At 35.4% G+C, this 19023-nt stretch overlaps 3 protein-coding genes across 12 annotated transcripts; all 3 read right to left on the bottom strand.

Moving 5' to 3' along the window:
• Positions 1–219: 219 nt before the first annotated feature.
• On the bottom strand, positions 220–4988 carry LOC140777397 (probable glucomannan 4-beta-mannosyltransferase 3). Of its 4 annotated transcripts, none has more exons than XM_073121473.1 (9): positions 4419–4983; positions 4233–4331; positions 3556–3808; positions 2424–2501; positions 1811–1947; positions 1449–1562; positions 986–1185; positions 648–842; positions 220–569 (listed from the first exon to the last, which is right to left on the bottom strand). In XM_073121473.1, the coding sequence occupies exons 1-9, from the start codon at positions 4797–4799 to the stop codon at positions 407–409; spliced, it is 1620 nt and encodes a 539-aa protein (XP_072977574.1). In that variant the 5' UTR covers positions 4800–4983; the 3' UTR covers positions 220–406. The 4 variants fall into 4 exon arrangements, with proteins under 4 accessions (XP_072977574.1, XP_072977575.1, XP_072977573.1 ...); XM_073121474.1 differs by having other exon boundaries at positions 1811–1941; XM_073121472.1 differs by having other exon boundaries at positions 2391–2501; positions 4419–4982.
• A 2289-nt stretch (positions 4989–7277) lies between these two features.
• LOC140779192 (probable glucomannan 4-beta-mannosyltransferase 6) lies at positions 7278–10651 on the bottom strand. 2 transcript variants are annotated; one of them, XM_073124182.1, is made up of 10 exons: positions 10531–10651; positions 10126–10433; positions 9917–10015; positions 9187–9439; positions 8820–8930; positions 8606–8742; positions 8411–8524; positions 8123–8322; positions 7857–8045; positions 7278–7744 (listed from the first exon to the last, which is right to left on the bottom strand). In XM_073124182.1, the coding sequence occupies exons 1-10, from the start codon at positions 10535–10537 to the stop codon at positions 7585–7587; spliced, it is 1578 nt and encodes a 525-aa protein (XP_072980283.1). In that variant the 5' UTR covers positions 10538–10651; the 3' UTR covers positions 7278–7584. The 2 variants fall into 2 exon arrangements, with proteins under 2 accessions (XP_072980283.1, XP_072980282.1); XM_073124181.1 differs by having other exon boundaries at positions 7280–7744; positions 10090–10433.
• A 799-nt stretch (positions 10652–11450) lies between these two features.
• On the bottom strand, positions 11451–16863 carry LOC140779191 (probable glucomannan 4-beta-mannosyltransferase 11). Of its 6 annotated transcripts, none has more exons than XR_012107294.1 (12): positions 16599–16863; positions 16147–16511; positions 15939–16037; positions 14706–14958; positions 14492–14602; positions 14056–14192; positions 13803–13916; positions 13520–13719; positions 13194–13436; positions 12096–12718; positions 11930–11986; positions 11451–11800 (listed from the first exon to the last, which is right to left on the bottom strand). XR_012107294.1 is itself a non-coding variant. In XM_073124180.1 (11 exons), the coding sequence occupies exons 2-11, from the start codon at positions 16618–16620 to the stop codon at positions 12556–12558; spliced, it is 1707 nt and encodes a 568-aa protein (XP_072980281.1). In that variant the 5' UTR covers positions 16621–16662; positions 16773–16790; the 3' UTR covers positions 12299–12555. The 6 variants fall into 6 exon arrangements, 1 of the variants encoding a protein (XP_072980281.1); XR_012107293.1 differs by having other exon boundaries at positions 11451–11986; positions 12096–12138; positions 12387–12718; XR_012107291.1 differs by having other exon boundaries at positions 11930–12718.
• Between the last annotated feature and the right edge of the window lie 2160 nt (positions 16864–19023).

Here is a 19023-nt window from a genome sequence, read left to right as displayed (position 1 = left end):
TTACCTTGAACTAGGATGCTAAAATCAAGACAAGTAATGTTGGTTGTCTGGTAGATTAACTATATAACATACTTCTCAACTCTAGATCATGAAAGCAATAGCCACCACAATGAAGCAAATGAGCATTATTTCCGTCTATTCTTACACAATAATGTCCTTTATTGTAGTCAGAATTCTGCTCCAATAAAAGAACAATATCCAAGTGCTTCCAATGAAATATCAACTGAATTGAGAGCCTAAAAAAGGCGGCCCTTCTGTCCTGAGGACTTTGATTCTTTTGTCACTAAAGAGTTACAAAGAGAGCAATTCTCAATTCTAAAACATCTCTCTTCTTTGAATGAGTTTCAAGCCTCTCATACAAACAATTCAATTGCAACAGTTATTAAATACTCGGGGATTGAATTTTCTATGAGTTGGAGATGAAAGTGCCAACGTAACCAAAGCCGACTACCAAAAATGCAATTGCCTGGAGGTAGATATAGATGTAGTAATATATTTTGTTGTAGACAAGATTGTAGCATGCACAACACAGGAGGAAGACTGCAAGTCCAATTTCCGAGAAGTAGATCCTAGCAATAGCAAGAAGAATCACCAGTATCAGTTGTGTGAAAAAACACAAGTGAATTACGAGCAACATTTATTGATACCTGTCCCTAATTCTGATGGGAGGCTTTTCGAGTATTTGCACTTCAGGCTTCGCCTTGATAGCGTCTCCCAGCTTCTCTGTCACAACCCAGTCGTTCACACTTCCAATCTCCAAAAGACCAATCATGGTTGCTTTCATTCGGTGCATGGACATGACATTCTCAAACAGAACCCAGAATGGAATAAGATGAATGGAACTGCACATACCAAATAAAGTTTTATGAGTTCATTTCCCTACGGGAATAACATAACTAAGAATTCAACAAAGTCACAATTATTAAGTAAATAGAAGTGGTTACTTTTAGGAGTGTATCTGGAAGAAGGAGCCTGAGAATCAAACCTTGGATTCCTGACAGCATTGAGAAGGGTAATAGCTGTTGGGATATAAACTGTCCCCCATACAGGAATGGTGACCTCTGGAACAATGACAGATGCAGGAACCAGAACACAATAGAGAAGAAAAGTGACTAAATGCGCTACAATCTTCCTCACAAAGAAAAAGCTGTAGATCACGTAAAACTTCTTCCAAAATGATACCTCCTGCTCCAATAGAATAAAAAGGGTTAGACAGATACCAAACTAGCATTTTGTACAAGATAATGCCTCATTGTTACAGCTCAAAACACCATCACAAAGCCCTGTTCCCACATCTGTTAGCTGACTGAATCCAAGAAGGTGAAACCAAGTGGTAATTGTGTTTTGCCACATTATTTTTACAATTCAAATCTTTGGTAAGCTGCGCTGAACTATTCAGTGGACTCTTATCATGGATTATCTTCTCATGAAACATAGGAAAGTCCTACCTTCATTGTCAGAATCTCCATTCCCATTTTTCTGAACAAGTTTGCAGCTCCACAAGTCCATCGATGCTGCTGGTGACGATATGCCTTCAAAGTACTTGGCAGTTCACTTTTAACCTATAGTACACAACAGAACCAGTGAGTACCTTAACAAGTTAACATATCACCAGATGACTGTTCCATGAGAATTTTCACAGTAAGCATCATATGCATAGGAAAGTCATATGATAGTGGCTAATCTGATAGTCAAACTGGATTAACTTTGACTTTTATGGCCTATTCCAAGTATGCTAAGATTGGTTTCAAGCAACAAGCCAATTGTTGTTTCAGATTTTTAATCTTTTTGTTGAGGATGATTTTAATACCTTGATGTCACCAACATATACAAATTGCCATCCTTTTAGACTTGCCCTAACAGCCAAGTCCATGTCTTCCACAGTAGTTCGATCATTCCAGCCTCCAGCTTCTTTTATGGCAGATATTCTCCAGACACCAGCTGTTCCTAGAAGCAAATATTTGGACAAGACAATCTGGTTATCCAAAGGAGGTTATTTTCTGAACAAAAATAGAGAACCACTTGAAACATATCTAAATAATATGATATTGTACATTTATTTTACATAATGAAACTGACCCAGATTTTATTATTTCTCATATATTTGTTTGGTTTCCTTCAATCATTCTTATGGGCTATGAATTCCTTACATTTGTCTCTCGCTCAAACAAATGCTAAGGAAGAAAGCAGTCATTAACCAAACACAAGAAGGCGGGTTGCTTGCACAAACGAATCTTTTTATTTATGTCATGGATTCACCTCCTTTCATTTATTTTGCTAAATAAACTACTTTACATGTTCTTCAACAACTGTGAAAAGCCTATCTATCTGAGCGACAACCAATTTCAATGTTAAATATTTGAAACAAAAACTGAAATTTGTCTGTATACCATTAAATCCAAAGAAGGCGAATGTGGATGAACCTGCTTCTTGCTCTACTTTGAAGTGATAATCTAGGGTCATCTTTTGTATCCTTGTCATCAGACATTCCTTGGAATTCACTGCAAAATCGTCCCGAAATGCCAAGTCAACAACTTCCTGTCAATCAGGAAAAAGGATATATCAGGCAAATAAAACCTACCTTTTGTTTTATCTCTAGTTTGTGAAGACTGATTACTACAAAAAAAAGAAAAGCCCTAAGCAAAGTTTTCTGGTCATTCTTCAGCTACCTAGTTTAGTCAAATATTTAATTTCCTAAGGTTTTGAGCTTACCTCTATACGTAATAGTAAGTGTTAATAAAGTCAAGTAGACAAAGATGTAAATAAGGTAGTGCAAATTTGTTATGAATCAGATCTGGATCGATCCAGATATAAGAAAATAATAAAAATTTAAGTGATGATAACATGAGTTAGGGTTCTATTGGCTCTAGTTTCACTTAAATCGGAGGTTGGGATGAAAAAATAAAAATAAAAGAGTAGATAAGATCAAAATGGGATAGAACGGTAAATATTCAACGTTGTGACGGTCGTCGAAAGGTAGCAGACGATCAAGAGTGGTGGACGGCCATAAGGTAGGATGGCTTGTGAAGATGATCATGGATGAGTTGGAAGTAGAATTAGGGTTTCTAACTTTGATCTACTCATAGAAAAATAAACGACTATGATTAATTTATTTCTACTCTAAAATTATTTTATTCTTACTCCTAAAATAGCCTAAAGCTAAACATAATTCTTAACTGTAAAAGGCTTTTACGATTCAAACTAAGACTTATCTTACAGGCTTACGTGATTTAATTGAACTTATATTAACAGCTTACATGACTTAGTTGAACTTGCCTTAGTAGCTTACATGACATAACTAAATTTTACTTTAAGGATTTACATAAGAAATAAATATAAATCAATTAAAAGATGAATATATTCGATCCGTCGAATCCAATGTCTCAAAATTTGATGTGGATCTCAAGTAAACGCATGCTTGGGTAACCAAAATACACTAAAATGTAATAACTTATGGGCACAATCTTCTTAATAAATTTGTCTCACTCAAGAACCATGCAATAACTATGTATTCCAAACTCTGCCGTTCGAAATGCTAATCCTATGAATGCTTACCAAACGCCCATCTCGTTTGAACAAGAGCAATCCTTGAGTTATGCGCCAGAAATGGGACAGTTCTCATGAGAAAATCAGATTCTGGCTGGAAATCAGAATCAAATATGGCAACAAAGTCACATTGCTGGACATAGCTATGCTCCAGTCCTTCTTTCAAAGCACCTGCCTTGTATCCTTTCCTATTGTCCCTCACTTCATAGAGAATATTCATGCCTTTGCTAGCCCAAAGCTTGCATTCAAGCTCCACCAAATCCTGAAAGGAATAGTGAAAGTAGACATGAAAGACTTCCATTGGCATTATGCACAGATTAAAATTTCAGACTCATTTTGATATAGATAAATCAAATGCCACAGATTTCATGATTAGGATAAAGGTTGGTCCTGAAAAAGCAACCAAATTACTACAAGATTATTATACTTTATTCTTACTTTTTGTTAAAAAAAGAAGAAGATAAAACATTAAAATAAAAATAACAGTGGCACATAGAAACCGGCAGCGCCTTTCATCATTAAGACCTCAAGAAAAGCGATGTTCTCCACGTGACGCCTTAACAATTTTGTACCTTTACCAATCCGGATAGGACACTCCAACTATCCGGACGCGCCGATAAATACCATCTCTATGCGGATGCATGTCTTACGGCAATCAATGCGTGGAAAGCATGCGAACGACTTACCTTGACCGTTGGATCCGTCGAGTCATCGAGCACCTGGATTGTGATCCGATCCGACGGCCACGCCAGCCCGCACGCCGCACCAATCGACTTCTTGTACACCTGCGTCACCAAACCAAACCCACCACTTATTCCCCTCTCCCCAACTTTATCCGCCGTTAAAACTCGGTCCATCGGAATAACTTATACCTCCTTCTCGTTGTACATGGGAATCTGGATAAGGACCATCGGATAAGCGAGGCTCCCTTCCTCCAAGTCGGGCTTGATAGGCTCACATTTGTACCTCTTCTCCGGCCGCAGGCGGAGAATCTTGACGCCGAGGCTAATGGCGGCCATGGCGACGGCCTCGACTAAGAGCATCACCGACATGGCCAAGCATACGGCCACGGCGGCTTGAAGCACCGGTGCGACCGCCCTCGCGCGGATAACTCTCCACGTATCCGCAATTTGGTCGGGGAACAAGTTATCCGCGTGTCGGAATAAGGAAACGAGTGCACTGGAGATGGAGACTTCAAGAGAGCCATCGAGCCATGCGTTGAGGGCTCCCGACGTTCTCGCTTCCATCCCCATCTTTCTCTCTCCCTCTTTAGCTCTCTCTCACTCTCTCTCTCTCTCTCTCTCTCTCTCTGTGAGTTCTAGAGAGAGAGCTCCTGTGTTGCTTTCTTGGTGGCTCGCTTATAAAGCAAGAAGCGTTTCCACGCTTTTCCTTTTGGACATCGAAATGGGATCCATAAAATAGAACGCACGGACTTGTTACCAAGGATTACTTTTATTAAGGCCAAGACTATTGGGTTGGGTTATTCTTGGTCTTTATTCCGGGTGTCGATTTAGATGGGTCTTTATTTGACGGTTCCTTTGCATATATACCCTTCTCAAATTTATAATTTACACGTACACCCAAACTTTTCATATTGATACTCTTTTAAAAAATTATTTCTGTATAGATACCTCTCAAAGTTAACCAGAAGTAAAACTCCAGCTTATAAAACAGTAAAAAAAAAATCACTCTTATTATGTTATATTTATTATCCTCAATTAGATAGAGTTACAATATAAAATATAAAAATTATATTTTAAGTCACTTTACTTATATATAATACTTTTGAAAATACCTTTCTAGTATAAGTGATAAATCTATTATTAAATAATCAAAATAACACCTAGACAATAATATAAATAAAGATAAAAATATATTTATACCATATATAAATGTTATTAGTGGGACCGTGGTACGGGTGTTCTGTTTCATGGTGGCATTATACGAAGAAGCTTCCAGTCAGAATTATTTGGTAATGATCACGTGTGATAATTTGCGATCACGAGGTGGTGGCGAACAAGATTCTTTTATATATTTATATATATTTACTCTAAAGAAATATTAAAAAAAAAAAAAAAAAAGGGTTTTATGTGTTATGGTGCTGATTCTGTTATTAAAGTAGAACGGTGGTCTTGGTGTTCCATTAATTGCACATAATTAAGGAGATTTAATTGCTCTCGATGTGGAAGAAGACAAGGTACTTGAAATGAAAGATGAGTAAAATGACACGTACCGACTACAATATTGGACAAAATGGTGAAAGGATGAACGAGTATCCAATATCATTTTTGAGATTTTGATTAGTCTTTTCCTCTTTTTTTTAATGTATTTAATACAAGTTTACAAATGGAAATAAAAGTTACTAAACTGAAAATCAAATTTTATGCAAATTAGTTTTCTAGGTAAAATTATTAAGTAATGACGATGAACAAAAAAAGGGTTTATATTACTAAACCGTCTTATAAAAAAGTGTCTTTCATGAAAATTATGGGGAACAAGTTTACAAATAAAATACTAAACAAATTAGTGTCTTCAGGGATAGCTAGTTATAAGTTGTTGATGATATTAGTGTTCTATTAAGACAAAATGAGCTCGTTAAAATTGAATGATTTTATGTGATAACTATATAAATTTTATAACTTCTTCTCTAACTCACAGTGGCTCTGGGCTTTGTTTATTTTGAGTTCGAAAACTCTCTCTAAACTGATTTAGTAATTAAATATTTTTTAATTATTTTTATACCTAATTAAATATATTTTTTAGATAATTAAAATTAAAATTATAAAACTAACTAATCGAGTTGGAAGCTAAGTCTTACACCCTAGTATGTTAGACCTTTTTTTTATGTCTCTTCTAACTTTGCTCTCATTGAGTAGTTAACAGTGAAAGAGAAGCCTGCTATGCATTTAACATAATTTGACTTATTTTATAGTCTGTCACTTTTGCCTTTAATAACTGCGAATGACATAAAAAAACTGAAAAAAAAATGAAAATAATACAACTGCTTAATAACTATAAATTTCACAATAAAACTATGAAAACAGAAAATACAAGTATTAAATAACTATATAATATATAATAAATATGCAAAATTCAATTATTTTATTTTCTATTCAAACAATATTGATTGCGAATGCTTCCACTACCAAGTCCATCCCATCATAGTACAAGGGCAAACTTTTTTATTTTTTAATTTTAAAAAAATAAAGCTCACTTATAAAAAGAAAATGTGCCCAAGTAATTAAAATAAAATTTTAATATGCTTTTAGTGGAAACCAGCAGGAGGAAAGTCTACATTTTCCAAAGGATTAAAAGCTAATAAGTAAAACGACCCACACCGACAGACACACCTGCTATAAGATTGGACAAAATGGTAATAGGGGAGGAGTCAGCATGGATGATCTTTCCTCGTGTGGGGGATAAGTAAAATGACACACACCTACTGTCTCTGTTCATTATGTCCTTTTGGTACTGTATTAGTTTGTCTTCGGGATTCATGGGCAAGTGGATACTGAGGCCCATGGACTATAATCCCTTGTCTTATTTGAGGTTACGTTCCAAATTTAATTCGTTAGTCTTATTTTTTATAATATAAATTTAATTAGATATAAAATATAAATAAAAAATATTTTAGTTACTGAACCAGATTAAGAGTTAGACATCTTTTGATATAGAGATGGCTCATATTGCGTTATTATCTATACACTATGATAAAAGATTTATCAAATTTTAACTCCAATTTTTCCGAGAAAGAGAAGTTATGCCCTCTGGCTTACATATGGTAAAAATATATTAGCATTCACTTACTTATTAGAGAATTGAGCTCTTATCCTTTGCTATTTACATATATATGTTTGGCTCTTCTTGTTTTGAGCTGTTAAACCACCTGGAAGCCACTTTGCCCTTCTCCAATTAGGGGAAAATAAAGACTATTTGCTGTACTTTGCTTGAAACCTTTGCTATTTCTCCTTGAGGCCTATGATTTTGCTTGGATGTTATGAAGCCAATGGTAATGGAATGTGATAATTGTAGCTTTAGCTAACTAGGAATTATAATTCCAACATAACCACAGCCGACAAGTAAGTATGAGATAGATTGTGGAACAATGAACAGGAAGAAGTAATCCTCTCCTAAGAAGAAGTCATAGCAGGCACATAACATAAGAAATATCCCAAACCCTATCTCCAGGAGGTGAAACCTGAAAAATTAAATGGCAAAAACAAAACAAAAAAAGGCTAAGTTATTATCAAGAATATAAGTTTCCAAAGATTTAATTCTACTACTTTTATACAAGATTTATAGAAAAGCACCTCTCTTTGATAGGAAAATTATCGGCAACAGTTAAGATTGGCTTCACCTTCAGCATGTTGCCTAATTTTTCAGTAACAATCCATTCATTAGCTCTCCCTGCTTCTATAAAGCCAATCAAAATGGCTTTGCATCGATGCAAGGACATGACATTCTCAAATAATACCCACAGGATTATTAGATGAAGAGATCTGCAAGAAGAAAATTACATTACCAAAGATCGATGAAAAATTTGACAAAATTAACGAAAACAAGTTAGTTTCCTAACCTTGGAGTTCCAACTGAATTGAGAAGAGTAATTGTTGTTGGAATATATAAAAGTTCCCAGTTGGGAATTCTAACTTCTGGAAAGAAAGCTCTTAAAGGAAACAATATACTGAAGAAGAAGAATGTGAAGAAGGCTGATATGATCCTTCTCGCAATGAAGAAATTATAAATCATATAGATCTTTTTCCACACCGAAACTTTCTGCATCGAATTAAAAGGAGAAGAGTTATACAAACTATGTTCTTAATTACAAAAATTAGCATTAATTCAGAGACAAAGAATGACTAACCTTGGCCTTCAAAATATCCCCCAGCATTTTCTTAAACAAGAGTGCTGGGCCACATGACCAACGATGTTGCTGAGAACGATAAGCCTTCAAGGTGCTTGGCAATTCACTCTTTACCTATAAGCCAAAACAAATGGTCTTTTGTTGTAAATTTATAACTCAAATTATGGAAAGTGCTAGGCTGAGTTATAATAGTACCTTTATGTCACCGATGTATACAAATTCCCAACCTAAAAGACTAGCTCTAACAGCTAAGTCCATATCTTCTGCAGTAGTCCGATCTTTCCAGCCTCCAGCTTCAATTACTGCTTGAGTTCTCCAAACTCCAGCAGTTCCTATATTCCCAATGCAAATAAGTATTTGTGCATTGGATTGTATATTTAGAGACAGAGAGGATAAAAAGGAAGAGTACCATTGTATCCAAAGAATGCACATAGTGAAGAACCAGATTCCTGCTCCACCTTGAAATGATAATCCATGGACATCTCTTGCATTCTTGTCATCAAGCAATCATCAGCATTCACTACAATAATAATTAAAAAAAAGCTTCAAAATAAATCTTTCAGCAACTTATTGATAGTTTCCATACTTAAATAAGTGAAGATGAGCTGCAGCAGAGATATGCAAATAGGTGATTCAATGCAATATTTGAATGACTAATGGGTGGTTTTATGCTAAGCCATTGCAAACAAGTTTAGAGCTCCAAACATTCTAATGCTACTGAGCTGGACATAAAATTATCATAAAAAGAAAATGTAAGGTTTAGTTATGAAACATACCAAACTTCCAACGAGCTTGAACGAGAGCAAGACTTGGATTGTGCACAAGAAAAGGAATTGTTCTTATGAGAAAGTCAGGTGCAGGTTGGAAGTCGGCATCAAACATTGCAACATATTCACAGCTCTGAACATAGCTATGCTTCATTCCTTCCTTCAGATTACCTGCCTTATATCCACTTCTGTCCTTCCTTGTCTCATATTTTATGTTTATCCCCTTTTTTAGCCATTTCCCGCATTCATTCTTCACTAATTCCTGGAAAATAAATGAGACTATAATTCATCTATGCATTGATACCAGAAAACTCTGCTGAAGCAATGTGTTACAAGTAACGAAAAAAGGGAAAAAAAAATTAAGTGCATAGATAATTTTCTAAATTCGACATATTAGAGTATACCAATAAAACCCCTCTCTGTTGTATAGATATCTCTCATATTACTCTTTGACAACTAAAGAGTAAAATTCGAAACATTAGGCCATTTTTTATCTTTCTATATTTATATGGTTCAGATCCAAAAAAAGAAAATAATTTTGAGGGTTACCAATGCAAAAGATAAGAGATTAAAGTGTTAACTCACCGACTACTATAAAAACTTAGACTTTCAGAGAACAGATTAATTGGGCCTTATTTGTTAATATTTCGCTACCAAATTATGACACAGATATAGAGAAAACATCTAATTTCCTCTTTTGGGACCATACAACATTTAATTTCCACTTTTGGGACCATACCTTGATTACTGGATTAGTTGAATCATCTAGCACTTGTACAATTAGCCTATCCACTGGCCATGTTAGATTGCATGCAGCTCCAATTGAGAGTTCATATACCTGCCATTTGTCAATACTCCGATGCTCAGAGCTAGAGAAATCTAGAGAGACAGAGACAGAGTTAATATACATACTTCTTTCTCATTGTACATAGGGATTTGGACAAGTACCAAAGGATAGGCCAAAGTACCAATCTCCTCATCCAATGCAATGGGATCATACTTGTATACCTTCTCTGGTCTCCTGTGGAAGACCTTGGCATAAAGACTCACCAAACCCAAGAAGGCCTTTTCAACCAGCACTATTATTGACATGATCGTGCACACAAACACCACAACCTTCACCGTTGGAATAAGAAATCTCACTCTGAGCTGCCTCCATAAGATAACAACTTGCTCGAGGAAGACGGTGGTCGCCGGCGAGAGGAGGAGCTCGTAAGCCGCAGAAACCGGCAGCTTGACAAGGTGAGAGGAATTGGCTAGATTGCATTTGCACAAAATAAGAAAAAAGAACAGAAAAGGGCATTAGACAAGAAGGGAGACAAACTTAAAAGAGGCAGAGTTAAGGAGTTGTACCTTCCATCACCTTGTCTTTGTTTCTCTAAGAAAGCCAACGACATTGTTCCATGAGGTTTATGCTTCTTGTTAGATAGAGAAGGTCTGGTCCAAAGATTTGCCAATTAAACTTGAAACATGCCTGTGATACCGTCAGATCTAGGCTGGCTCTTAACCACGTTCTATCCACCGAACTACTTCTGTATGCTACTTATTAATCTACACGATCCTGGGCAGGGCTAATTTGGATAGACATGTAAAACTATAGAAGCAAATTAATTTTCTAACACATATCACGTGAAATTTAAAGATAGAAACAAAATTGCTACCCTCTAGATTATTTGACCTGAAATGCTCACCTATCTACTGTCATCCACACTGCAACTTGGTAAATCTGACAACCTGTGCATGTGAGATGTTCATCTAACTACTGTTCTTATGATTAAAATAAACTTTTTACAGTTTACATTTCTCAACATTATCCTTTCTATTTTATGTCACTAGAGTACTTTACAATGAGTGGTTAGACAAACCAATCTGTCTAATCTGCAAATATATACTAATCAAAACATGCGTCAAGTTTGGGATCATGCAAGATTCTTTGTTAAGAAAGAAAAAAAGTAAAAAAACAAAACATGCAATAGTATGCGTACCCTGTCAGTAGTACTCTCTTGGGTAATGTAACATAATGCTATTCAATTAAAATTTAATTTAGAGCTCTTGAATGAGAAACATGCAGCATCTACAACAGTGTCTGGCGCCTAGAAAGGCGTGAAGTGGTTGTACAAGCTGTCTAGGACTGCAGTATAAATGCAGATGCTTTGAGTTTTTAACTAGAACTCCATAAATTGGATTAATCAAAAGAAGAAAACATAAAGTCAATATTGATCAATAGGCATTACCAGTCATGTTAATGAATATAATAATGACCCAACATGAAAAGATTGATGTGTACAATTAAAAAATTAGATCAGTGGACTCTTCATGGGCAATAATCTTATTGCTTCCAGAGAATATTCTAGTCTAAGAGAGCATGAGACCAGTTAAGTTGGTTTACCTTGTGCAGGCCAGCTGATTGCTCCACACCATGTTGCCATATCTACAGTTGTCAGGTACCAATGCAGCATCAATAAAGAGGTGATTTAGAGATGCACTCCTGTAAGACTTGACTTCACCAGCTTGTGGACAAGTTGTAATCATCGCCAATGTGGTGTGTTATCTGACACTCTCTGCAAGTCCTTCAGTAATTCATGTGATGTCCAAAGGAAAAAAAAGGACTGGTAGAGAATATCTGGTGCTCAATTGTGGAGGATAACAAAATTTATAAGCTGAAGGATAATTTAGAGGGAAATAATTATCGGAAGATGTGCTATCCAGCAAAGCATAGGACTTCATCATAACGTACACTTCAGCTGGATACTCATAGTATATATGTCAGGCCAGGTAAGGTCCAGTTGGGCTACAAGTTAGCAGCAACCTGAATGCAAAAAAATGTATAGAACTTCCTCATTTTTTAGCATGCTTTTGCACAATAATGGTTTTCAGCTATTCTTCTGTGAACTTCTGGTGCGATATCTTTAACTTACAAATCACAAGCTTCCTGTTGATAAAAGTCTCCAAGGTGTGCTCCTGCAATGTGAGTACCAACCTCAGAGTCAAAATTGTCGAAGCCACTTAACCAAGTGAGACATTGTCTACTGCTAGGTGGGTCTAGTTTGACAACCATTAATGTAACAGGGGCTCATAGTCCCCACTTTTCTTCAAAAAATTAGAAGAAAAAAAAGGAAAATTTGAGACAAAATTGGTTGGATGTTTCACTATCTTTCATAGACAATGAAGCGACTCACAATAAAAATATCTTGACATTATTGTGATACCTTATTTCTAGCAGGAAAGAATTGTGGATCTTATAATTGAGACAACAATGGAACTATGGGAGTACAACTTTTTCTAAAAGGTTATTGTAGTTGTGGAGAAGTTATATGCAGCAGGGGGATTGCAGACGACTTCTTGAGACTCATGTCCAGTTATCGGCTGCGTAGCTCTTCAAGAATCTGGAACATAGATGCCTATATAACCAAAACCTGTTACAATGAATGCCAGGCTCTGAATGAAGAGGTAGATAAAGTATCCTTTCTTTGAGTAAAGGACATCATAGAGCCCACAGAGGAAGATGAAGGCTCCAACCCCTAGTTCACCATAGTAGAATCTGAAAGCAACAATTTTAAACATTAGTTCAACTTTTCCAAAATCAGGAAAGATGCTTTGAAGATGAAAAAATTTGTGATTTTAAGTAGAAGCATTACTACTGGTTTTTCTAATGATACTTGATGACTAGTAAACTGTACATAGTTCTACTCTGGACCAACGAAGCATCATTAACCTGCATTTTACTTGGAACGTTGAGAATAAGATTCAGCCTGCGATATGCAATAAGGTATGATATACCACATTCACTAATTCGAAACCTTGCTATAGAGTGTCATCTTTTATTAAATCAACAGGTGATCAAGCAATCATATTCTATAAGCGACATACTTTATGTGATTGTTTGCATGCTTACAACAATACAGACACAATTAGCCACTTCTTATAGAACTTAATATTTTAATTGTAGCAACATTTTCGATCAATGGTTAATGTGTTTGTGTCCGCACAACTGTTAATAAATGATGGAATCATACCTATGCCAAATCCTGTTTTTCTTCTTCTTGGGTTTGAGGATGCATGGTTTTGTTAACTCAGAATCTATTGACTCTAGAGCTTCTATAGCAGCTGGCTTTGTCTTGTGGGCTTCTCCCAACTTTTCGGTGACGACCCACTCATTGACTCTCCCAGCCTCTAGAAGACCAGTTAAAGCTGCCTTTATCCGATGTAAAGACATAACATTTTCAAACAGGATCCAGAGGATCACTAGATGAAAGGAGCTGTATCAAGAGAAGAAGACTTTCTTCAATTATTAAGTTGCAAGTATAAGTGAACAGTGCCTATATTTTAAGTAGATTATTACCTTGGTGTTCCAACAGATTTACAGAGGGTGATAATTGTAGGAATATAAACCACGCCCCAGTAAGGAATTTCTACTTCAGGGAGTAGAACAGATATTGGGATCGCAACACAGTAAAAGATGAAAGTTACTGTGTGGGCCACAATTTTTCCAACAAAGAAGAAGTCATATAGAAGATGAAACTTTGCCAATATTGATACTTTCTGCAGCAACAGAAAAGGAAATTTTAAGAATAACGATCACATTGAGTCTTAGTTAATAAAAAAAAAAGAGGTAAAAGACTGACCTTGTTTGTCATAATCTCCACTGCCATTTTTTTGAACAAGTTCGCAGGTCCACAAGACCATCTGTGTTGCTGAAACCGGTAGGCCTTGAAAGTACTTGGTAGTTCACTTTTGACCTATATATGCAATTTTCCAAGATTGTCAACTTGAAAGCTTTAAAGCAAAGTCTGCAACTTTTATAAAGTGACCACTAATTCAATGTTCTTAGTTTCATAACACTTGACTAGAAGATGTAGAAAAAGAGGATCGACATACTTTAACATCTCCAACATACACAAATTTCCAACCTCGAAGACCAGCTCGAACAGCCAGATCCATGTCTTCTACTGTCGTGCGATCCTTCCAGCCTCCGGAGTCTGCAATAGCTTTGATCCTCCATACACCAGCAGTCCCTTACAAAAAGAAATGCAACTACTACATTTAGTAAATTAATGTACTTCATAGTATGAGAACTACAAAACTGAGTTTAGATGAAACCTTAAAGCAGATAAGCAAGTTAGTTAGTAATCTTTACTCGTTACTTCCTTAGAGAATGATCATAATGCTATTTTGATCATTAAGGCATTTTTACAAACAATTCACGGACGACTACTCTTACTCTCTCTTGTTACCACAGCAAAGATGCAATTCACCTACTAATACAATTAGGAGATTAAAAAAAATAACACAATGCAAGTCTTATACTCCTTACCATTAAAACCAAAAAAGGCAAATACAGACGACCCTGCTTCCTGCTCAATCTTGAAATGGTAGTCTAGTGACATCTCTTGAATCCTTGTCATTAAGCACTCATCAGCGTTTACTGCATCAGAGCTCAAATTTATAGTGCACATTCCATTAGATAAACTAAAGATATCTCTGAAAGATTCCATCTTGCCAAAATATACCCTAAAAGATATGCTTACCAAATTTCCAACGAGTTTGGACGAGTGCAATCTGTGGGTTATGAACAAGGAAAGGAACAGTTCTTATTAAGAAATCAGATTCTGGTTGGAAATCGGCATCAAACATGGCAATGTATTCACACTCTTGTACATAATCGTGCTTCATTCCTTCCTTCAGAGCACCCGCTTTGTATCCCTTCCTGTTGTCTCTCACTTCATATTTTATGTTTACTCCTTTGTTCTTCCATTTCTCGCACTCATTCTCTACCAAATCCTATACAACAAAAAATAAAAAGAGAGTAAATATAAATATAAATAATTTATGTCTTCTATTCATAATCGTTGACATCCTACAGCATAAATAATAATCATATTAATTTTTAATGCTACAAAATGCGAATCTTGAGATCTGTGTCATCTTCCGGTTAACAAAATGGCGGGAAGGAAAAAAAAAAACAAAAGAAAAATCTAAACTTTAATCTGACCAAATTTAATTTTTAGTACCAACTGTCAAATCTTGTCAAATTACCAACTCATCTTATCCGACAGACGAGTAGATTAATCTGAAGGCTGTGCGAATTCAGATGGGGAGCCAATGAAATGAGTGAGATTCGAGTAATCCAACTCATCTACTGCTGTCATGATCACTATTCCTTTCTACTCTTTATGCGTGCGAGATCCTTTACAGCCGGGGACTGTTGGAGAATTATTACTGCAGTCCTGGGTAGTAAAACTGTTAAGGTTCGGAAACCAATAAGAGAATATCACGTACAACATTCGTACATCAAGGGCCGCAGACGACCATGTACATAACCTTTTTAGGACATCAAACAAGTGGTATGGGATTGAAACCCGACAGTCCAAAAAAGCTACCATAAAAGCTGTTTTCCACGTGAATATAGCAAGTAGTGTTTAATATTCTGTTTTTAAACTGTTTGTAATCCGATTCGGTTAATTTTAGTAACCAAATCTACTAAAAAGGCCTTTGAGATTAAATATTCTCGAGAAAATTTGGAGTCTCTAATGGTTGGTTCTTTAAGTTAATCCAAGTGTGATATGAAAATTAGAGACAAATTAAAAGGAGGGGCCGGATTATATATGTATATATTGCTCAAAAGATGAGGTGTTAAGTATATAATCAATCACTAACTCCTCTACTAATAGTGGATTGGTTGAGCTAATCCTTTGTTCATTTCCTATTGTAACTAATATATATATATATACATAAGATATTGATAGATATATAGACGTTACCTTTACAACTGGATCAGTGGAGTCATCAAGAACTTGTATGATTACACGATCTGATGGCCACTCCAATGAGCATGCTGCTCCAATAGACAACTTGTATACCTTCAAAGATTTCAACCAAAATAAGGACAGAGAGAAAAATTTATACTCGTATTTCAAGCAGAGAGAATTCATCAGATGCATACATTAAGAAAAGAATAAAAAAAACTACCTCTTTCTCATTGTACATTGGGATTTGAACAAGAACCATTGGGTGAGTTGAGCTACCCATTTCCACATCGAGCTTGATGGGCTCCCATTTGTATCTCTTCTCAGGTTTAAGGCTAAAGATCTTAACCACAAGGGCAACCATTCCCACAAAGAGCTTCTCTATAAAGATCATTAATGTCATGGCCAAGCTCAAGAAGATGGCAATCCTCACCAGCGGCACTATCAACAAGGCTCGGAGTTGAGTCCCAATGTAAACAATTGTCTCCAAAATGTTGCTCAGATCGATGGTTGCACTGCTCAAAGCCTTCCATGCTCTTCCGAGCTGCCTCTCAAAGAGACCAAGATCAGCCAAGGGAGATGGATAGCCTGTGATATAAATATAGAAATGTGATCCTAATATCAAACAATGCACAAGAACATAGCCATGCTAACTAAATGGGATACTTAATTTACCCTCCTGGAAGCTTGATTCCATGAAGAAGAACTCCTTTAATTCTTCTTCTGCTTCTTATCCCTCCTGCATGGCTTGGTATTCTTTATATATATATATATATATGTCTATAGTTGGGCTCTCACCAATCGCATTGAGGCAAAAGTAAGGACCACCAAGTCTAATGGAATTCTTACCATGCAAATTGACCTGGAGAAGCCTATGTTATATGTTTGGAGGAAGATGAAGAAGAAGACGAAGAAGAAGAAGACCAAGGTGAAAGATTTATGTACATGATTATTTGGGTGAAATGGAAGAAATAGTGAAGAAGAAGCTAGCACTAGTAGTGGAGTTCTTGGGGCCCACTTGGTCACTAAATTTAATAGTGACGAAATTTGGGTGATGGGCCCCTAGTGTTCACATGCAATACGAAGGTTGGAATTTTCTTTATTAAGATTCTATGGAAGTTTCTCCTTTACTAGATTCCATTTAATTTTGAGCAACTAATCCATGCCATTTGCTTGACTTAAGAAGTTAGGAGTCATACGAGAGTAGGCAGCAACTCATCAATTTAGTAGGTATACATTAAAGCACATGCTCAACTTTAAACCATAGTGATCATCCATCACAATCGACCACCAACACAAAGTTAATGCTCAATAATTTTTTGTGTTTTTCCTTTTTATTAACAAGAATTCATAAGATAATCATACACTAAATGTATGAGTTAATCCTTGTCCTCCATTTTAATTTCTTTCCATAAAAATTTGAATCGCTTTGTGTACTTGTATTAGCTACGGATTATGGATGATAATTATAGATTTCATAATTATTAAGCATGATTTTTTTTAAAATACTAAGAACTCAAAATATACTCCGCTATAAATAATAAGACATATTTTATTAAATGCAATTTTTCATATAGTAACTCATGCTATATTTTATACATATGAATTGATTTTCATAGTTCATATTTTTGACAATAATAAATTTCATATTTCTCTCTCCAATCTATTGGAAAGATGGGAATTCTCTCTCCTAATGTGTAGATTCAATGCTGCAGCTTTATGTGAGATAGTGATTTGGTCTGCTTAAATGAGTAGAAGGGCATTTAGAGGTAAAGCCACAAGGAAAAACTAAAATAAATAAGAAGGTAAAACTATAAAATGAGTTTGATTTACAGTGCAAATCGCCCATTAGCTTTCGAGCTAAATATAAGTAGGCCATTTTTGCACATGATTTTCGGAGAGGGGACAATATAAACTTATAGATATCTTTGTATTATGTTATACAGCAATCAACTCGTGGAATTAAGGGCAACTTTGTCAGGTGGAATATTTCATTGGATGAAGTCTATGATAAGAAACCTGGGGCTTAAACCCATCAACCAGTGTGACTTGTGGACTGCATGGGCTGAAGGAGATTTTGTTGGTCCTACTCTTCATCTTCTGTCTTCTTCTTTTCAAAATAATTTTGGGGGAATTAACGAGTCTCATTGAGTCACTAAACACTCGTTCCTTTGTTAGATTCTATCATGTTAACATTTTTATGCATGGGCATTAGTACAATGCCTACCAACTTGAACTAATAGGCCTCACCATTCATTTTACTCTTCTCCTTTTTTAATTAGTTAGCCTAATTTTAGCTAATGTCAGAGTCCATCTAACTAATTTTAATGAATGATCATATAGAAACAGGTGACAATGAAACACATCTTGAACACAAAGAAAAGAATTTAAGTTTTCAGTAATATTTTTATGTTAAGTGACTCAGTAACTCCCTCTAAATTCTGGCTCTGATATCTAATATTTTAACCTCAGAATTTCTATTTGTTTAATGGTGATGACATTTTCTAACCTTATCCTAGCTAATATATATATATATATATATATATATATACACTACCAATTGTTCACCAAATTAAAATACAACATCATGTCTTATTATTCTTTATGTTTATTGTTATGTATTTTCTCTGAAACCAAACAGTCAATTGTGCATAAGAATACAAGATCTGATGAGAAACTCTTTTAATAATGCAATATGACATATAAGTAGAGACATGAGCATGCATGCATTTGCACGTCATATGTCTGATTACAATGCTATATTATTTTCTTAACTAAAATATGATGGACCTTATATATTATATACACACGATTGATTTTAAATTTTTGTGCACGGAAACTTAGGCCAGATCTCGATATCTGATACTAATTATTTCCATAATATTCTCAATTAATTCTCCTTTTGTGGATAATGGATTATTTAGCCGTTACCCGTCACCAAGCATCAGTTTGATCAATTATTAATTTTAGCAATAGAATACTTAGGTCAATATTTCTCTATTGTGTACTTAATTAAATATTTACATGTCTAATCATGCTATATATATATAAAAGATGGTTTAAGAATAATTTAATCATTGTATTTTCTAATTCTTTCTAT

The sequence above is a fragment of the Typha angustifolia genome, chromosome 15, assembly GCF_048772165.1.
Source record: "Typha angustifolia cultivar Huaian chromosome 15, ASM4877216v1, whole genome shotgun sequence".
Lineage (NCBI taxonomy): Eukaryota > Viridiplantae > Streptophyta > Magnoliopsida > Poales > Typhaceae > Typha > Typha angustifolia.
This window is presented reverse-complemented; position numbering and strand designations above follow the sequence as displayed.